Here is an 18,853-nt window from a genome sequence, read left to right on the forward strand (position 1 = left end):
TTCTCTACCCTGAATCCTGACCAGAGGCTGAAACCCACAGCTCAAGTAGTGGCTGAATTAGAATCCTGATCAGCAGCAAATCTGTATGTATGAATACATGACAAAGTTTAGAAACACAATACAAACATTGCACTCATTAATCTGTATTAAACACTGTTTTCTGGTCAAATATTCATCTGTCCAAGTCCAGCTGAAAAGGTTACACACTCGACTGAAAACTTGACAGACAACGCAGATCTTATTCCTTCTCCAGTCCCATTACTACGCTTTGGTGGACAAAAGAAAATATAGACTCTCTTATACAAAGTCCAAAAAGCAATTTGAGTACAAGCTCACTGCATTGTTTTTCATTTTGAAAACAAAGGGGGTAGGTTTATCAAACCTAAAATGGAAAAGTGGAGGTGTTGCTCATAGCAACCAATCAGATTCTAGCTGTCATATCTAGTACAGTCTAGAAAATGATTGCTAGAATCTGGTTGCTAAGGGCAACACTTCCACTTTTCCTTTTTAGGTTGGCTAAATCTACCCAAAGGAGTTGTTTCTTATGGATCAAACTTAAATCTTACCATCTCTACACCTGGAGCTTTCATTTTTATACAAGTATAGAGTATTGTTCAATGATGTTTTAACACAAAGAATGACATACACACTATGGTGACGGAAATAAAAATATTGTTTACAGTTGAACTCCATAAAATAGTGTGTGTGCAGTAAGAAATTACATCTCTGTATTATCAACAAGAATAACGGTGTCACTAATCCAATATTATAGTAATTCTCAATCCTAATGTGGACCCTTCCAAGTGCACCAGTTGTAGCCCAAATTCCCTACTAAACCTGCAGATTAGCTCTTTGCAAAGGTTATGGCCACTAGACTCAATATTCATTTGACTTATCTGAGTGACCTGTATCAAGTATGAATCCAGATTCATACTATACAAAATCTCACTTTGTGGCTGCTGTATTAACTAGCAACATCCCAAGTCTCGCTCCCTATTATGTTTATTGAATTGGAGACATATGGACCCTAATAAGGATACCAGATAAATAATAACACATCAGAAGTGTTGGCCTTCCATCTCCTTCCACATACCTTAAGACTACTAGAACTCCGTTTTGAATTACAATGGAGATCTCTAGCCCTTTGTTATCTGAGCATCTCAATTACAAAGAACACCAATTCTCCCCTATGCCTCTTAAGTTACGTGAGCAGATTGTCTGTGACCGCCTCGCCCGGTACTCTGACAATTCCCTTCTTGACCCTCCAATCTGGCTTCCGCCCCCTCCACTCAAACCGCCCTGACCAAAGTTACTAATGACCTCCTCTCTTCTCATTCTCCTGGGCCTTTCTGCGGCCTTGGACCACTCCTCCTGTTGCAGACCTTTCTTTCTCTCTGGCTCTGTCCTCGCATGGTTCATCTCTTACCTTGCTAACCGCTCCTTCTCTGTATCCATGTCCGCTGTCTTGCTTGCCCTCCCTTTAGGATGTAAGCTCTTACGAGCAGGGCCCTCCACTTTCTATACCTAATCTTCTGCTCTAGCTTCACTGTAATGGCTTTGCCTGGAACTTTTGGAGTCTTGGTATTATTCGTTTATTGTTCTGTACTGTTTTACCCCGTATGGTCTACTGTTTATACTCTGTACGGCGCTGCCAATATCTTGTGGCGCCTTATAAAGGATAATAATAATAACTACACCCCATTAGCTGCCGGTATTAAACAACTTAAACACCAAGAGCCATTTTTGGCCCAGTAGAATCAATGCTATAAACATTAATGCTCTTCCTCAACCCCCTTTCATAGATCTCTGCAATCACTTTCCAGCAAATTTCTATGGAATGAAAATGAAAAAAAAAGAACAAAAATAACTTGTCTTGCGCAATTGTTCTTATATAGCACTATTTTCTCATCTTACAGAGTCATTTGAAACAACTCGGGACCAGGACCAGCTCATGTGTGTGTAGCCAAATTCTCAATACAGCTGCTAAGGAAAATGTATATAACATCTATACTAGATGGTATAAAGTCCCAAAATTTATCCCCAATCATCTAATTTGTGCTGGATAACTTGTGCACTCATAGGAACAATTTTACACATCTGGTGCCCACTCATTTCTAGATTTTGGACGAGTTTGATACCCTTTCTTACAAAAATTACTAATACCCATATTCTTCACAACCCCTCGATTGTATTAGTTTCTACACAGGTTAATTCAATTAGCAAACCTACAGACAGTACAATTCGCCATCTACGCAACAAAGCCAAATTACGAATAGCTAATGATTGGCAGAAACCAGTACAACAAGCCATGAGTGTGGTCATCACCAGAATTTGGTGTGCGGCATCTAGGGAATATATTTCTCGTCTTCAACATGTCAAATCCTGGGGCCCCTGGTACTCAATTCAACCTTTCTAAGATTAACATAATTGCCACAGTCAAAGGCATGGTCAATGAAGTTTTTTTTTCTTACCTATGTATTTAACCTATTCTCATCTATAAATCTTCTATTGTCACTTGGCGGTAGATTTATCAAACTGTCTAAAAAGGAAAAGTGGAGGTGTTGCCCATAGCAACCAATCGGGTTCTAACTGTAGCTAGTACAGTCTAGAAAATGATTGTTAGCATCTGTTTGGTTGCTATGGGCAACACTTCCACCTTTTCTTTTTAGGAGGTTTGAGAAATCTACTCCCTGGAATTACAATACTGGCCCTATATCCACCCCCCACCTTTCCTTCTCATATATATATATATATATATATATATATATATATATATATATATACATATACAATGACACTTAGTAAAACAGAGAAAACCATTGAATATTGACGTACAAAACTCAAATCATGACAGATATAAAAAAAACAACATTTTTGTTTCATATATAAACATGAAAGATAAACAGGAGGGAGGTGAAGTAGGTTCGAGGATGAAGACCAAAGAAGACCAGAATCAAAGAATGAGGAGTGATTTAATAATTACCTTCTGCTTTCTGTCCCTCTTTACTCATGTACATATATATTCCCATAGTCCTCTATTTTTATGTACCAACTAGAAATATTGACCATGTTGCTGATCAGTGTGAAGATTGGTATTTAAAGGATGGGATTCAATTGGCCGGGAGGTGAGGCAATGTATCTCCGGTACAGTCTGTGGACATATCATGTTGGAATTTTTACTAAAACCTCTGCTAATTTCCCTAGTATAGAGATGAGAGGAGATTTCTATACCGTATTGTCCAACAATGTGCGCAGCCGGAAGCATCATCATCATTATGCAGTTTATGATATATAAATATATACATACACGTTTTATATTACTTTGTATTTAAATACATACTTGCCTACTCTCCCTTGGGAATTTCCTCCCGGACTCCCAGAAAAGAGTGCGCATCCTCCCGGTTGTGCTGGAGGCGGGGCTCAATCACATCCTCAAGCCCCGCCCCTGCTATGCAATGCCGTAGATTTAGGCATTTCATAGCAGGAGGCGTGGCCATGCACTTGTCACATGACAAATGGGTATGATTTAAATATTTTACAATGCCAGCAGTGTGTGCGCTGGAAAAAATTAATTAAGGCAAAGGTTAGATAAAGAAAGTTACACATTAACAGGCTTGTTTACAACAGAAAAGTACTGGTCATTAGAAGTATCAGGGGGCTTTCTGTATCATGGAGTGCAGGCAAGTAAACTGCATCCAAAATTAGCCTTTAATTGAGGGATAGACTGTAACTTCATGTTATGTGCTTTAAATGTTGCAGTTTTCTATTTAAAGAACAAAAATCATTACACCAGAGTAACATATAGATGTGGTACAACTGCATATATCCTTTTGTAACACACCAACATATTGACCGCGTGGCCTAATGGATAAGGCGTCTGACTTCGGATCAGAAGATTGAGGGTTCGAGTCCCTTCGTGGTCGAAACTTTTTGGTAGCAATTTTGCTATGGTTTTCAATGTTGCTTTATTTATGCAATTAGCTTCCGTTTAAGTATGCACAATTTTGCTTATTTCTGGATTGCATTTTGCACATGGGCTCAATGTCATTTGGACAGCAGTTCATTGATTGCAAACGTACATAGATTTTAAATACATTAGAAAACAGTACCGTGTAGCCTGTAGTATTCACAGCATATACAGCTTCGTTTGATTGTGTTTCTACGTACAGTATTCACAGCATATACAGCTTCGTTTGATTGTGTTTCTACGTATTATAGATTATAATACAAAAAGACGCGTCAAAAAAATGGAAAAGAACTCGTACTTTAAACGCTTGTAAGCCAAAAATATACCTCCCTATAGTTAAAAACGGATTCAATGTCTCACTCTCATATATCTATTTAGCAACAAATAGCTTTGTACAGCCCCAGTGGCCTAATGGATAAGGCACTGGCCTCCTAAGCCAGGGATTGTGGGTTCGAGTCCCATCTGGGGTGTGGAAGTTTTAATTTTGTTTCCAGGCTGTTCAAAACGTAATTTTAACCCCACATAAGACATTTTACAAATTATATTACTATGTGTTAGAAAATGGGGATAAGAAGCATTTATATTAGTTTTATTCCAGGATTTTATATAGTTCTCTGCTGGTTTTAACTTGTTATGTTTCCTGCCGTTGTATTACACACGATGATATTGTGCAAATCCTGCTCATTCATAAATAAATAGATTGGTTAATGTATTCTGCCTGTCACTTGGAGCTGCTAGGCCGCTAATGAGGAATTGAACGTGGTGACAACTCAGATACATTATTGACTCCCTGGAATGATTCTCGTTGTCATACAAACCGGCTCCTACTTTGTACCCATCCATGGTACGTTCCCTTTAAGCTGCGTTCTCCGCTTTATGATTGCTGATCAACCAACACTACAAATAGTTAATAGAACCCTATGAGTTGAGTGTTCCAATGATGGAACGTTGGTGTCAGACAAAAGAACATACTGTGCCCTTATTCGTCTGATCTTAACGGTGAATGCTCATGTGTACTACTAATGCCACTTTCCTAGAGTGCAATCAAATGTATTTGCAGTGATAGCCTCAAACGTAACACAGGCGTAGCGTAAACCTGTGTACAAGCCCTAAAATCAGTTTAATGTCATGGGAAGCAGTTCTTCTTATTAAACAGTAGGGGGTTTAAAAGGGAAAGGATGCTTAAAGTGGAGTGTTTCTCCTTGATCATTTAAGATGCTCGGAGGTATGCACAGTAAATGAAGCAAGAGTCCTACATTTAGAATACTATATCAATCCCATGTATTAAAGTTTAGCCATTTAGGACGTCTGCAACTGTCTAGGTGTGTATATTTCTAGGTGTATAGCAAGCATTTTTTATTTTTCAATTTGTCTAGCGGGGTGGGGATAAAAAAAAAGATGTTCCGGCACAAGCCTTTAGGGTTTTGCAATGCACTTTGGGAGAACCATTCCACATGAATGAACTTTGAGGATTTTTTGCCCTTTTTGATCAGATTCTAAACATTTGTCAATATTCGCTTTAAATGCATTTTTACTCCCATTGTACTACTATGTAATATCCTCGCTTGTGCTATAACAGCACCACCTCCTGGTCGAAGTTTATAATTTGAAATTATTTGAAAAGCACTTCTGCCTCACAGCACTGGGGTCATGAGTTCAATTCCCAGCCATGGCCTTATCTGTGAGGAGTTTGTATGTTGTTCTGTGTTTGTATGTTGTTCTGTGTTTGCGTGGGTTTCCTCTGGGTGCTCCAGTTTCCTCCCACACTCCAAAAACATACTGGTAGGTTAATTGGCTCACATTTCATATAGACCAATACTGGTACATAAATCTGTATCCTCTACATAAAAACAGGGTGGATGTCCTTACCAGAAAGCTCACATGAACAGACAAGGGGGAAAGTAAAGATGACATTATTCCCTGGATTCTCCTTCTTCCAGTGTCCAACCAAATGTCCTGCTTAGTGGGAAATCGCAACACTGCCAACACATTTCGACTCCACAAATTTAGGATCCCCAAACTGGGAAATGCAGCAGGAACCTACCCTAGAGACACCCATCTGCGGATTGTTCATCATAAAGAGAATCTTCTGAAAGCAGCGGGAAATGCTTAGGAGGACCTTCAATTCCATTTTTCTGCAACTACCATCAGTGAACAAAGGTCTTTCCATTCCATTACAGTTGCTTTGAGAGCGAATGACATTGTTTACAGATGGAGAATTGCAGTTAAATTATGGATCAATATGAATGCTCCACGTGTTTTTGAGTCCCTGGACCAAGTGTTATCCTAGTAGCAGAATGAAACATTTCAGTCAATCTTCCCACTTCAAAAACCTGAAGCCTTGTGCAATCGGATTGTCACAGACCAAATGAATGAGACCAGAAATAGTTCATCTGTTTATATCTATATCCGTTTCTAAACTTTACTCCTTACAGACTGAAAGAGAACGAGCTAGTCCACATTTTATGTCGCAGATCCCCACCATACCAATGTAGAGACCCAGTAAAATCATAGGGCAAAGTAATTACCGTGTGCTAACCTGCCTTCCCTACCAATACTACTCTGGCTATGCTGGCTGACAGATCTCTAGACTAAACAAGAAGTTCCCGTTGGGATTGTAATTAAACTCTATTTTTCTTACTTACATGCAACATCCTTTAAACCCCATACAAGAGTGCTCTGGTCACGGTCCGGCCAAGTGACTATGCATCTCAGCATCATTAAACCAATGACATGCTTTTGGAGTCATACGAATTGGAGCATGTTATCTGTGGTGGAGGGGGTCATCTCTCTGCCTGCTGTGCAATTCCTCCCCCATTACTAGTGTATTGGGGGGTCGGTGATGACAATAGTCATTGTGAAGTCTTCTCATGTGATCTTGGACACCTGACAGCTGTTTGCATGTAGTAGGCATAGTTTGTCTGCCATGTCGTATACAATTTGCCACATCCCTGAAGCACTGATGAGCCAAGGCCTCCTATCTTGTGACCAGTGGTTAGATTTACCTGCAAAGGAATTCTGTGTAAGTGTCCAAATTATCTTCCACAAAGCAGTGATCTTTCAAATGAGAGATTGGCTAGACTTTTTTTTTTTTTGATGGCGTGTCAAGGGTGCAACGAGAAGGCTCAACTAACCTCCGCTGCTGAGGGGCGCTGATGTCCAAAGATGGTTCACACACAAAACTCTGTGCTTTCCTGCATAATTTCAATGCTTTTCATAATATATTGTCTACTAGCTTCCTCTTGAACATTTTTTTTTCAAGTGTTTGCAGCAAAGGGGCAAATATCCCCCAGTGGTAAAACATATTTCACACAAAACTATGATTTACTGCAAATTCACAATGTGTTCCAACATGTATCAGACTGTACAAACGTTCATCTCAAAATTGAAGTGCTCCTGCACTAAAGCCATCGCTACACCAGACTTCAAGTAGCTCCTCAAAATATGAAGTTACATAAAAAAAAATCTCTCCATACTCCATAGTAAAAGTATTTCTGAATAACATACTAGCCCCAGCTGAATACACTTCTGGGAGTGTGCGCTGAGCTGCCTTATCTCTGAATTGATACATACATTCCAACCTATTCAATTAGACACTTTTGTGCACATCAGTCTAATCTCCATTACCAGCTCCTACATCCCCTGAATATACTACTACTCTGCTTCCGCATTATGAAGAATATAAGATTACATAACCGAATAGCAATTCACTGTTCCAGAAATGGACATAGTCATTATTATAGAAGTTCTACATGGCAGGGTTGATGTGTTTCTCTGCTTTGGTCAAAACGTGTATTGCAAACAGACAGGCTTTCTTCTTTAGTTTAAATTCATTTATTTCCTATAAATCACAAACACTTGCTTCTACTACCCTCCCTGAAAACACAAGCCCCAATCCCCCATACCTTACAGCTGTACTTCCCTGAAATCCACTCTTGTTACAAAGTTAAACATGATAAAAGTTGCACTTTTCTTTGCATAGATTGTTGCACCCATCCATGGCAGCATGTTGGGGTGGGGATGGGGGCAATTGTATTACAAAAAGCACTTTGGAATGTGTGATGAAAAAGTCTAGTAAAAGTCTTGGGGTAGCACGGTGGCTAAGTGGTTAGCACTTACAGCACTGGGGTCATGAGTTCAATTCCTGACCATGGCCTTATCTGTGAGGAGTTTGTATGTTCTCCCCGTGTTTGAGTGGGTTTCCTCCGGGTGCTCCGGTTTCCTCCCACACTACAAAACATACTGGTAGGTTAATTGGGTACTAACAAATTGATTCTAATCTGTGTGCCTGTATATGTCAGGGAATTTAGACTGTAAGCCCCAATGGAGCAGGGACTGATGTGAAAGAGTTCTCTGTACAGTGCTGCGGAATTCGTGGCGCTATATAAATAAATGATAATTATAATAATACTCTGTGGCCAATTTCAAGGCTGCACCTTTGTCCTTTGTGGATGATTTAAACAGAAGCAAAAACAATTGCAATAATACCTACGAGAAATATATATCTACTATCTACTATATAAATGCCTAGTGGCGTGTGTGAAAAAAAAAAAACCAAGCTGCAGCGCCACCTGCTGGGCAGAGTTATACACTGACCTATATATTTCTTGAAGGAGAAGTGAAAGTTGGGAGTGGTTGGTGGTTGTCGGGGGTGACAGTGGGGAGTTTTTAACACCTTAAGTAGCTTGATGAAGGATGTGGCGATGAAGATGAAGGATGAGGTGATGGAGAAAAATGATGAGGTGGTGAGATGTGGACAAAACCACGTTAAAAAAGGGCGCTTGCGTCGGGAAGTAACGCTCTTCTCCTGAGGAGGCCTGGGCTAGGCAAAAAATGCATGACAAGAACCTTTTTAACACCTTAAGTAGCTTGATTTGACTAGAATGCATGAGTATCATGCACGGGTTAACTTGTGTGTGTGTATATATAATATATAAATATATATAAAAAAATAATGATTTTCTCCCATTATAGTATAGCCTTCTGTTCAATTGTTTAGTAATAGAGTAATCTCCCTATAACACAGCAGTAATTTGTCCTGTGTGGATAGACATTGCTGTTGCTTCAGGTACTTGGAATACAACAGTCATGTCAATGGTGAGCTGAATGTATGAACTTTATTTAATATTGATATACCTCGGACACCTCATCTTTTCCATCTTTCTTTCTTGATTTGTAGATATTACTACCATGTTTTCCATTTTTTCTCATGATAAATAACAATGTATCTGGCCCATAAACAGTGCACATGTCCTTTATGAACAGTCTGAACACCGGCTCCAAGTACAGAGGTTTATTAAATCATTTGCAATATTTATAAAAAAAAAAAAATGCTGCAATCGTACTCCAAGGTGCAGCTACCACATGCTATGCCAGGCCATCGCCCAGGAAGCTTTGTGCATCACATGACAATACCACTAGTGTACGAGATTCAGCTTCATAGCTGTTCTGTCAGAAGCAGAGACCTGTGTATCCACTCTTAAGAAATAGGCCTATTACTATTCAGTCCATGCTGATACTTCGACTCTGTTTTATGCTAGATTGTATTTTCTTTTGACGCAGGCGTTCACGGTTCACATTTTCAAATCTGAAAAAAAAAAAAGTAAAGTAATTGTTAGTTTAGGAATTGCTTCAAGAGTTCTCCATCATGACTACTGAAAATAATCTTTTAGGAGCCATTACACTTCTTTTAAGGGTGTTGTTTATTACACACAATGTGGGATCTCTCCACTTTAAAATCGGAGCCAAGCTCAAAACAATAGAAGCGCTTATTAAGATATTTATGCTAGGGAAAGAGATTGTCCATTGAACTGTAAAGAGAATAAAGGTTTATGGGTGATTTCATTTACTTTCGGCATTCGAGTTTCAACACACAGTTTAAGTTTCATTTATGATGATGGTTATTTGTTAACAATGCTCGGAAGTCTAAGTCTACACTAAAACTACAGCATCCAATTACAAAGTTTATTTTACGGTAACTTGTCCAGAATATATAAAAAGTAATTGGTGGTTATGATTTTAGTGCAGACTTGAATCTTGGAAAATTAGTAAGTAACCCTTATGGTCTTATATTAGTCTGTGCAATCACTTAATGTACCTTGCATAATGAGACCTGTAATATATGGACATGAAAAACAAGGTCTGCTGCAGCATACAATCCCGCTTATCTATTAATAATATAAGTACGATATTGTTTTTCAAAGTCAGTGACTAAAGATTTAGGATATACCATAAAATTTTTCAACACTCGGCAGAATGCAGCGAGCAACTTCTGATTCATTTTATGGCTAACTAGAGCAATCCAAGCAAAGGCATTAATCCATCATCTACAATTATTATTGGGTTTTAGCTCCAGCTAATTTAACTTTGCCATATGTGGCAACATTGAGTTTCCCCCAACTTCCATGAGTACCGAAGTTCTTACTAATGCATACCCAACTCATTTCCACAGTATGACAATTGTTTTTCCCACAGCAATCACTTGGGCTGAATTCATCAACTAACATTAAAAATGATCTTTTAAAGCCAAATGACCAGATGATCGTAGCTGAAAAATTAGTGTGAAAAGCAGAAATAGACTATTATACTATGAGAAGCAGTCTGCTTGATACTAGTGCAACAAGTGTTAATTTCAAAATGTTGTTCAGGAAGGAGCTCTCATTTATATTTAAGGAAATGCATAATACAACCACATTAATTAACACAAAGACTATAGATTGGAGGTGCAAAATATGGGGAAAACCGGGAGTCAATTGTGAGAATTCACTAGGAAGATTTAAGTTGGACTGTTAAACTTAATGTACCTTACGAGTTTCTTTCCAAGATCCCCAACTGCTTTAGATAGTATCCCAAATACCTGGGAGCTGTGTATATACTAATTTCCTGTATAAGGAAGGACAATTCATGTCCCACTACAGGCACGGATCACACTTCTACATTATGCATCGTAGGCTTGCAAAACATTTTAGTAAAATATTGCTGTCTCTTAACAGTTGGTTAAATTTGTCCCAGATCTTATATATTTATACTGTGCGCACCGAGAGCTCGTTTTGGAACCAAAACTGGAATAAAAGGTGATATATGACATATGCAGAACATTAAGTACTAGCATAAACAAACTTTGATATCTCCTGATCCATATAGTATGTAAAGAGACATCGTTATTCATCTCATATATTAGGTCCCCGGGCACCTTTGTACCTTATCTGTCGAAGCTTAATGTTTTCCGATGTTTCAGGATTTGGCTTTTGGCTGGCTTCAGAAATGATATCTCGGAGTTTATCCAGGCAGTCAGCCAAGTTGCGCATCTGGTACCGACTGACTTGTGACACTAAGATTAGCTCTCCACTTCGATTGATGCGATTTTTATTCTAAAAAGAAGAGGAGCACACACACATAGTGGAATCCGTGAATATGAGGAAGGAGACGGGACACTGGAGAGATGAATAAGAGAAAGGGGAGAGTGCAAACGAAAAATAGTAGCAGGGAGATAAACGTTAATCAGTAAGAGACAAAAACAAAAAAACAGAGGTTCAGTACGAGGGAGACAGACATTATATAGTGAGCAGTATAGGGGAACAAGTCCTTATGCACGAACACTGCAACACAATATTAGGCTCAGTACAGCGAGATGTCAGACTAGAAGGATTTCGTGTTGTGTGTTGATCACTCTACCATGTTGTAATTGCGATTTTACAGTCATCCAGGACTAGCTGAGCGTGCTTACGATTTATTTTTAGGATTTATTAAATTTACTGTTGCAGCTGTGGGAACAACTACTTTTGTTAGAGATTCAGCACAGGATAAATACAGAGTATTCTTCACTCACACTTTTCTCAAAGATGACACTGCAGGGTGATTGGTAGAAAATGCAGACATAGGGATCATTGATGTCTGCCCTAAAACTGACTGGTCATGCACAGATGTTACAGAACAAGGTTTCAGAACTCCGATGCTCAAGACCATCCATGTCAGTAGCGGGTCATTAGTGAATAGGACTGGCGGTCACGATAAGTTACAGAATGCCCAATACCCACCAAACATATTCTTGCATTCCACACAGCAATCAATGATCCCTATATCAAGCTGGGTTAGCAGCCTGTTAGTCCCCTTTATAAGGGTTGTACTACCTGTACAGAGATTTTCTGCCTGATATCTTCGGGAATCCAGTCAGCTGAGGATAAATGGAAACGGACTTCAGCCTTAGTGTTAACTGTGTGACAAATAAATAAAAATAATATAAAATCATTAACATGAACGTTAACAGCATTAAGAGAATAAAACAACATTTAGTTTAAATATATCTTATTGTACTAGAGAAATGCAAAAATCACTAGTCTAAAACATGGACTTATTTAACAGATTATGTTGGCATTTTGGCAAAGATATAATTTATATGGTAGCCTAATACTTCTATTGTTTACCAACTGAAAATAGACATTTCCCTTCTTCCTTACAGCTTTATCAAACCCTAATGGACCATATTTACAGTTGTCTGTATGTGTTTTGTGTTTATCCGGGTGGATAGCAAATATTGTTTGTTTTCAATGTGGCCGTTCCCATTTTCTTGCCAGTTCTTACTTGTATTTACTGCAGCATTAGGTGTCCTTTATAAAGGTGATTGATTTAAAAATAAATAATAGACATTGCAACATGTGACTGTCACAAGTGATCTATGACAGACGCATAGTGGACTTATAATATAATTCCTTTGACTGAAAATGTTACTCTTTAATAAAAGTTATGCAGTATACACAATACAAACAGAAACAGAGAATTACTCCTAGTATACAGAAAAAATAAATATGGTACTGTGGAGACCACACTCAATCCACCCCTTGCGTGGCCCAATCACTAACTAATTATTTATCCACTCATGGACAAAGCAGAGGAATCTTCTGGCTGACACTTGGGCCTCTAGTGTGGTTGGAAGATGACTGCACAAACAGATTATATATACATCTCCATCCCCCAAGTGGTCCAATCTTATAAAGAAATCCTGAAACGATCACCTGCTGGGTGTTCTTACCTTTGTTGACATTCTGACCCCCAGGACCACTGCTCTTGCTGTACGAGATGCTCAAGCGATCTGAGGGTGTACAGTTAATCAACATTTAGAAGACAACACAACAATCTGGCAAGATCTGCCTGCATAGGTGACCCATCTACAAAAGACCATTAAATCAATGTCACTTGCAGTGAGGCAGTGGATATAAATCACGTCAGTTTCAGGATATTCTTGATCACAATAAAATCTGAACATTCCAGTCAAAAATATGATTAGACGTGTATGGAGCAAACCGATACAAAATTCAAGACAAATTCAACGAGATAGGCTTGTTTAACTTTCCTTTAGTAGACGCACTGGTTAGATTTCAGGGACAAGGGTGGACCAGCTCAATTTGCGGCCTACGGATCCAATACTTATAATGGGACCCATTGTGCACTTTAGCAGAAAAAGTGCATTTCTAGGTGCACTCCTAGCAATATAATAAAGAGACACACACACACACACACACACACACACACACACAATTGCCTTGTGCAAGAAAAACAACAGCGATGCTCCCTTACTCTCGTTACTGAGAAAGAATGGAGGCTAACCAAGCAGTAGAAAACAGAAAAGCTTTATTTAATGAAAACGGTGGTTTGGACGTGGAAGGAGTTTTTTTTAAAAAAAAACAAAAAAAACATAAATGCTTTCAGAATCTACTCACCAATGGGGATGTCTTTGTGATCCTCTCTTTTCTCCTATAATAATAATAATAAAAAATGATTAATCAATATCAAGACAATTAACGTCTTCAACAGTTTTTAAATTACTTTTTTCAAATCTATAATAAAGGGAATGTGGCATAGCATTCAAATTGCTGACATCCAGCTACTACCATGGGAATAGCAGCCAGGGGCACATTTGCTGTCACTGTTTGAAAGACTAGACCGGTGGATCCAAAACTTCCTCAATTCGAGGCACCCTTAGGGTCTCCACAAGTTTTTTTTCAAGGAACAACTAAGCCAAACTAATTACCAAGTAGTCCCTGCCTTGCTTACCACCGCCACCCCTGTGAGATCACCATTGCACACAGTTTGGGAACCACTGGACTAGATGGATAAAAACACTGGAGGTGAGTTGGAACAATTTAGTGCAAATTTTTACCTTCTAACAAAGTTAGTAAATAATTCCCATATGGTCTGCAGAAGAGAAAGAGTAAAGCAGTCACTGGACCTGTACATCTCTCTCCAGCAGGAAAAACACTATGCACTTTCTATATACTATGCTTTTCTGTTGTAGAGTATTACAGAGCTTTAAAATAAGGAACTACCCACCCTGGTTATATTGCATTATAGTGCCCCTGTGTGCCAGTATCTTTTTTTCAACCTCAATAAACATGTAACACACATGTAGAAAGCAACAAATACATATATAAAATGTGATATAAGAACAACTGTGGAAAAGTTAATGAATGCCAAGTATGTAATTTACAACATACTAATTAGAATGTAGTTGTAGTTTTGACACACTGGAATTTAACAGTATTGTTTATCTAGTGCCACCAATTTCGCAGCACTGTACAGAGAATATTTTTCACTCACATCAGTAACTGCCCCATTGGTGTAAATTCTCTAACACATACAAACTAGGATCAATTTTGTCAGCAGCCAATTAATCTCCCAATATGTTTTTGCAGCTCAAATATATTCACCATCTTTCAGGAGACACGCTCCGCAATGCACATCAACTGCCTAGTTCCAACAGAATGGTAACTAGTGCCAACTTAACAGTGTTGTAACTAGGGTAGTATACAAGGCCTTGGAAATGTAGGAGTAAATATAAAGTATAAATGGATGTCGTAGAAGAAAATTGTGTTTAGACTGGGGCTGGCAGAATTTCTGAGCAGGTCAGATTGAGCTGGTAGTATCATTTAATTAATGCTTTGCATCAAAGCTCTTGGTCACTGATAAAGCAAGTGCACGTTTTGCATTTAGCTGATCTCTTGCAAGCAGGGGATTGGGAAGAACTTTCTCATGGAATGTAAGAGAACAAATTGCAACTTCAGATATTAAATTATGCGTAGAAATGAAAGATTTTACATATTTGATACATTTTTATTTGAACTACAATATTATACACAATACATGTTGCAGAGCTAAACACATAAGCATCTTTCAACAACCCCATAAACACTGCAAGCTTTTAGGGCACAAAGGTCAATTCTAGGTGAATATGTTTTTTTGAAGGGTGATAGAAGCATGATTTTAAAATTAGGTGTTAAATGGGCAGAATGACTCGTTTCTGGCCCAGTAAGTTGTTTTTACAACAATGGACTATATTTGCTACAGAAGCACTCATTTTCTATTTTAAAGAAACCCACAGAGGTTGCCTCTAATGTCCTAATACCAGACTTATGCTGCTCACTGTCACAAACTGTCCTCATTGGTGGAAACGGACGTCACTCAAGAACCTCGTAGACCCGCCCTTCCGGTGTCCCCGCTCACCTCTGCTGGCCGGCTCACGGTCTCCGGATATAACTTATCCAAACTATATGCGCTCCGAAACTGGGACCGAGTCCCTAACGTGCCGAGAGACCGAAGCCTGGCGGCCCGAGACAGCAAACCAACAACCGCCATGTTGACTGCTGGAAGCGACCGGTCCCCTTCTGCTACAGTACTTCCTGACGTTGTATGACGTCACCTGGTCATGTGACCGCAGCAGTCACGCGGTATCGGGCTGCATGGTGCTAACTGTAATCAATGGTGGTAAAGTGGTTTAGCTAATAAGCTGGTGAGCAAGGGCTAGCATGGAAGTCTGCACCTTTCACCAGCTGCTCTCTCACCTGCTCACCTTACAAACTTATCCCCCCCCCCAGAATCTCACCCTGAGCTCATTTCTCACCAGCTTGGCCCTGTGCCCCCTTCTCTTTTGTATTTATCTGTACATATTGCTATTGCCCAAGAAAGGCAGTATTTTAATTTGAAATTTAGTAACTTAATATTCTATTACAGCCATGCCAGTATACAACATCTTTACCTCCAATTAGTCTTAAGTGCATTAACTTGTTCTTTTTTTTATGACTTAGGCACTGTAGAGGCCTCCTGTGGAAGGTTGCTGTGGATATGTTGAAGAAGTAGTGGCTACTTCACTTCTTTGAACAATTAGAGCCTCATTTAGAGTTAGTAGTAAATTAAGCTAGGAGGTGCAATGGTATGTCTAGGTGTAAATTTGCACCCTTTAGCTGGATGTGCTCCTAAGTCTAAATGAGGCCCTTAGGGGTATATTTACTAAACTGCGGGTTTGAAAAAGTGGAGATGTTGCCTATAGCAACCAATCAGATTCTAGCTGTCATTTATTTAGTACATTCTACGAAATGACATCTAGAATTGTGATTGGTTGCTATAAGCAACATCTCCCCTTTTTCAAATCCGCAGTTTAGTAAATATATCCCTAGGGAGGGAATCTGAGTTTTAGTGGCGCTAGGGAAGCAAGGTATGGTACATCTTTGCTGGGTGCTCTGTGCTGGTCTGCCCTGACATTCCCACCCACCGCTGACGCTTCCACTCCGCACACAGGAAAATTGCTTCAGAGAGGGTGAAATTTACATTATCTGTGTTGATTTTTCTTTGATATATACCACCCTCTATACTTTGTACCATAATAAATAAAGGTTGTATGTTTTTGATATTCATAAGGCCTAACAATCTATTTCTCCTAATGAAAAAAATTCTGTTTTAGAATGTTGTATGTTTGGTTACTATTTTGAGTTTGTATGAAGCCTCCAATTGAATAATTTTAAATGCTTGTTATAGTTATAACATTGTATATGTAATATGTTAATCGAATAAAAGGAGTGTGAGCAGACTATCCTTGCTTTAGTGCGTGTGTTTTTAACTATTGTTGTGTAGCAACAAGGGTGCACTAATCGTAAAATTTTAAAATATGTGATTAATTTTTGGCCATGTTTACCTGCCATTTGTAGCTTGACAACAACTGCATACCGTCAAATATATAGTAACGATCATGCTCTGCACCCAAAATAATATGAGATCAAGATTTGTGCTTTTCTTTTCCATGCTAATGATCTTCATACATTTGTTGATCTATTTATATATCACAATTACCAAATAATGGTATTAATAGTAGGTATTAACAATTTGTCATAACAAGTGCCCGGCCTATCGTAATTCCCAATACAGGTAATTTCCTGGGACATTTGGCTTATGAGCACGATGACATATCAAGGTGGAAAAGCCAAGCAAGTGGACAAAACTAACTTGAGAGTGGGGATGGACATCCCCTTTAAAGTGAAAACAAAGTTTTAGCTTATTGATTAACATGGATCAAAAGCAAATACACCCAATTAAAGCCAAAATTGGTGTTTTAAAACAAGTGACAGGAAAGCGCTGAGAATCGGCGGTTTGTTTGTTAAATATACCCCTTGGAGACATAATGGGGCATATTCAATTGTTGGCGGTTTCCGCCGCGGAAAAAGTATTACCATTATTACGGTAATACTAAGCCGGATTTCAGCTCGCAGCTCCCTGAGCCGCGAGCTGAAATCCAGCGAGAAAGTTTACCATAATAACGATATTTATGCGCACTATTACCGTAATGATGGTAATAGTGCGCGCGCGCCACGTTACTTTAGGCAGTAACGCCAACAATTGAATATCCCCCAATGAATGCTGAAACTTAACACATGCATCATTAGTTTAGATGGATTTATATTACATATTAAGCACTAAATACTGTATTTCCCCATGTATAAGACGCACCTTTTCCCCCAAAATTTTGGGTCTAAAAAAGGGTGCGTCTTATACACTGCCAGCGCTACTTACCTGAATGAAGAAGATGATCCCTGGTGTGAGGGTATGAGAGAGGAGTCCCCGCTGAACACATCTGCGCTTGCAAGATTCAGGTTAAAGGACCTTCAGATGCCTCCCACAGTCTCTGATGTCTCGGAGATGTCAGTCACGTGACCGGCAGCTCCGCTGACCGCCGATAATTAAGCCCAGATGACCCCGGGTGTGAGGGTATGAGAGAGGAGTCCCTGCTGAACAGATCAGCGCTTTCCAGTTTCAGGTAAAAAGACCATCAGGTCCTTCAGGAACCTCCCAGTCTCCGCTGATTGCCGATAATTGAGGCCAGCGTGTAGTATGATATGTACAGCACTGTGCAGTAGCGCTGCCTTCCTGTAACTGAATGTGGGACTTTATTGTAAACTCTGCTCCTCTAGACCTGATGTGAGATCTCTGACTAAAAGCACAACCAGACAAGCCTTCTACTTCAGTAACTTATTGTAATACATCTTTTTTAAAATTTTGGGCCCCAAAATTAAGGTGCGTCTTATACATTAGTGCGTCTTATACTTGGGGAAATACGGTAACTCACTTTGTACTAATTTATAGATCTGTATTTTTAAATTTAGGAAACCGGGTGTAGGACAAGCCCATTGTGCTATTTAGGGGACATTTATAAAACTGTCAGTACATTTTTTGTAATTGTAGTGTGTTTCTGCCCATTAGTTTATATGAGTTTCTCTGTGCAACTTTTTTTTTATATATAAATAACTATTATTCTTTAATTAGATTGACTTAACACTTAAAATATTTGTTACCTATTACATTTCTTTAGCATCTGAAATATCGCCCCTGAACGTATGTGCAGATCAAGGTAATTTTTGTGACTAACCAATGTTTTTCAATACTGGTGAACCAATCGTATTTCGAACTTCATTCCTCTCAAGAGCCCATAACAGGCTATATTTTGCATTATTCCTTAGCTGTGCACATATATTTCATCTAACTTATGGGGCCAATAATAAATCTATATTTCCCATATGTTTATTTACGTCAGATTTGTATTTTGTGCACGGGTTGGCTGGCAAATTT

At 39.0% G+C, this 18,853-nt stretch overlaps 1 protein-coding gene and 2 non-coding genes across 3 annotated transcripts; 2 read left to right on the forward strand and 1 right to left on the reverse strand.

The window, feature by feature from the left end:
• Nucleotides 1-3,850: 3,850 nt before the first annotated feature.
• TRNAR-UCG (transfer RNA arginine (anticodon UCG)) lies at nt 3,851-3,923 on the forward strand. The gene has a single exon. It is a non-coding gene; the product is annotated as a tRNA-Arg (tRNA).
• Nucleotides 3,924-4,364: 441 nt separating this feature from the next.
• Nucleotides 4,365-4,437, forward strand: TRNAR-CCU (transfer RNA arginine (anticodon CCU)). Its single transcript has one exon. It is a non-coding gene; the product is annotated as a tRNA-Arg (tRNA).
• A 4,808-nt stretch (nt 4,438-9,245) lies between these two features.
• Nucleotides 9,246-15,656, reverse strand: MRPL58 (mitochondrial ribosomal protein L58). The gene is made up of 6 exons (XM_075177876.1): nt 15,464-15,656; nt 13,684-13,717; nt 12,996-13,055; nt 12,097-12,179; nt 11,168-11,337; nt 9,246-9,554 (listed from the first exon to the last, which is right to left on the reverse strand). Exons 1-6 carry the CDS (start codon nt 15,593-15,595, stop codon nt 9,470-9,472), a joined length of 564 nt encoding a protein of 187 aa, XP_075033977.1. The 5' UTR covers nt 15,596-15,656; the 3' UTR covers nt 9,246-9,469.
• Between the last annotated feature and the right edge of the window lie 3,197 nt (nt 15,657-18,853).

The sequence above is a fragment of the Mixophyes fleayi genome, chromosome 6 (assembly GCF_038048845.1).
Source record: "Mixophyes fleayi isolate aMixFle1 chromosome 6, aMixFle1.hap1, whole genome shotgun sequence".
Taxonomy (NCBI): Eukaryota; Metazoa; Chordata; class Amphibia; order Anura; family Limnodynastidae; genus Mixophyes; species Mixophyes fleayi.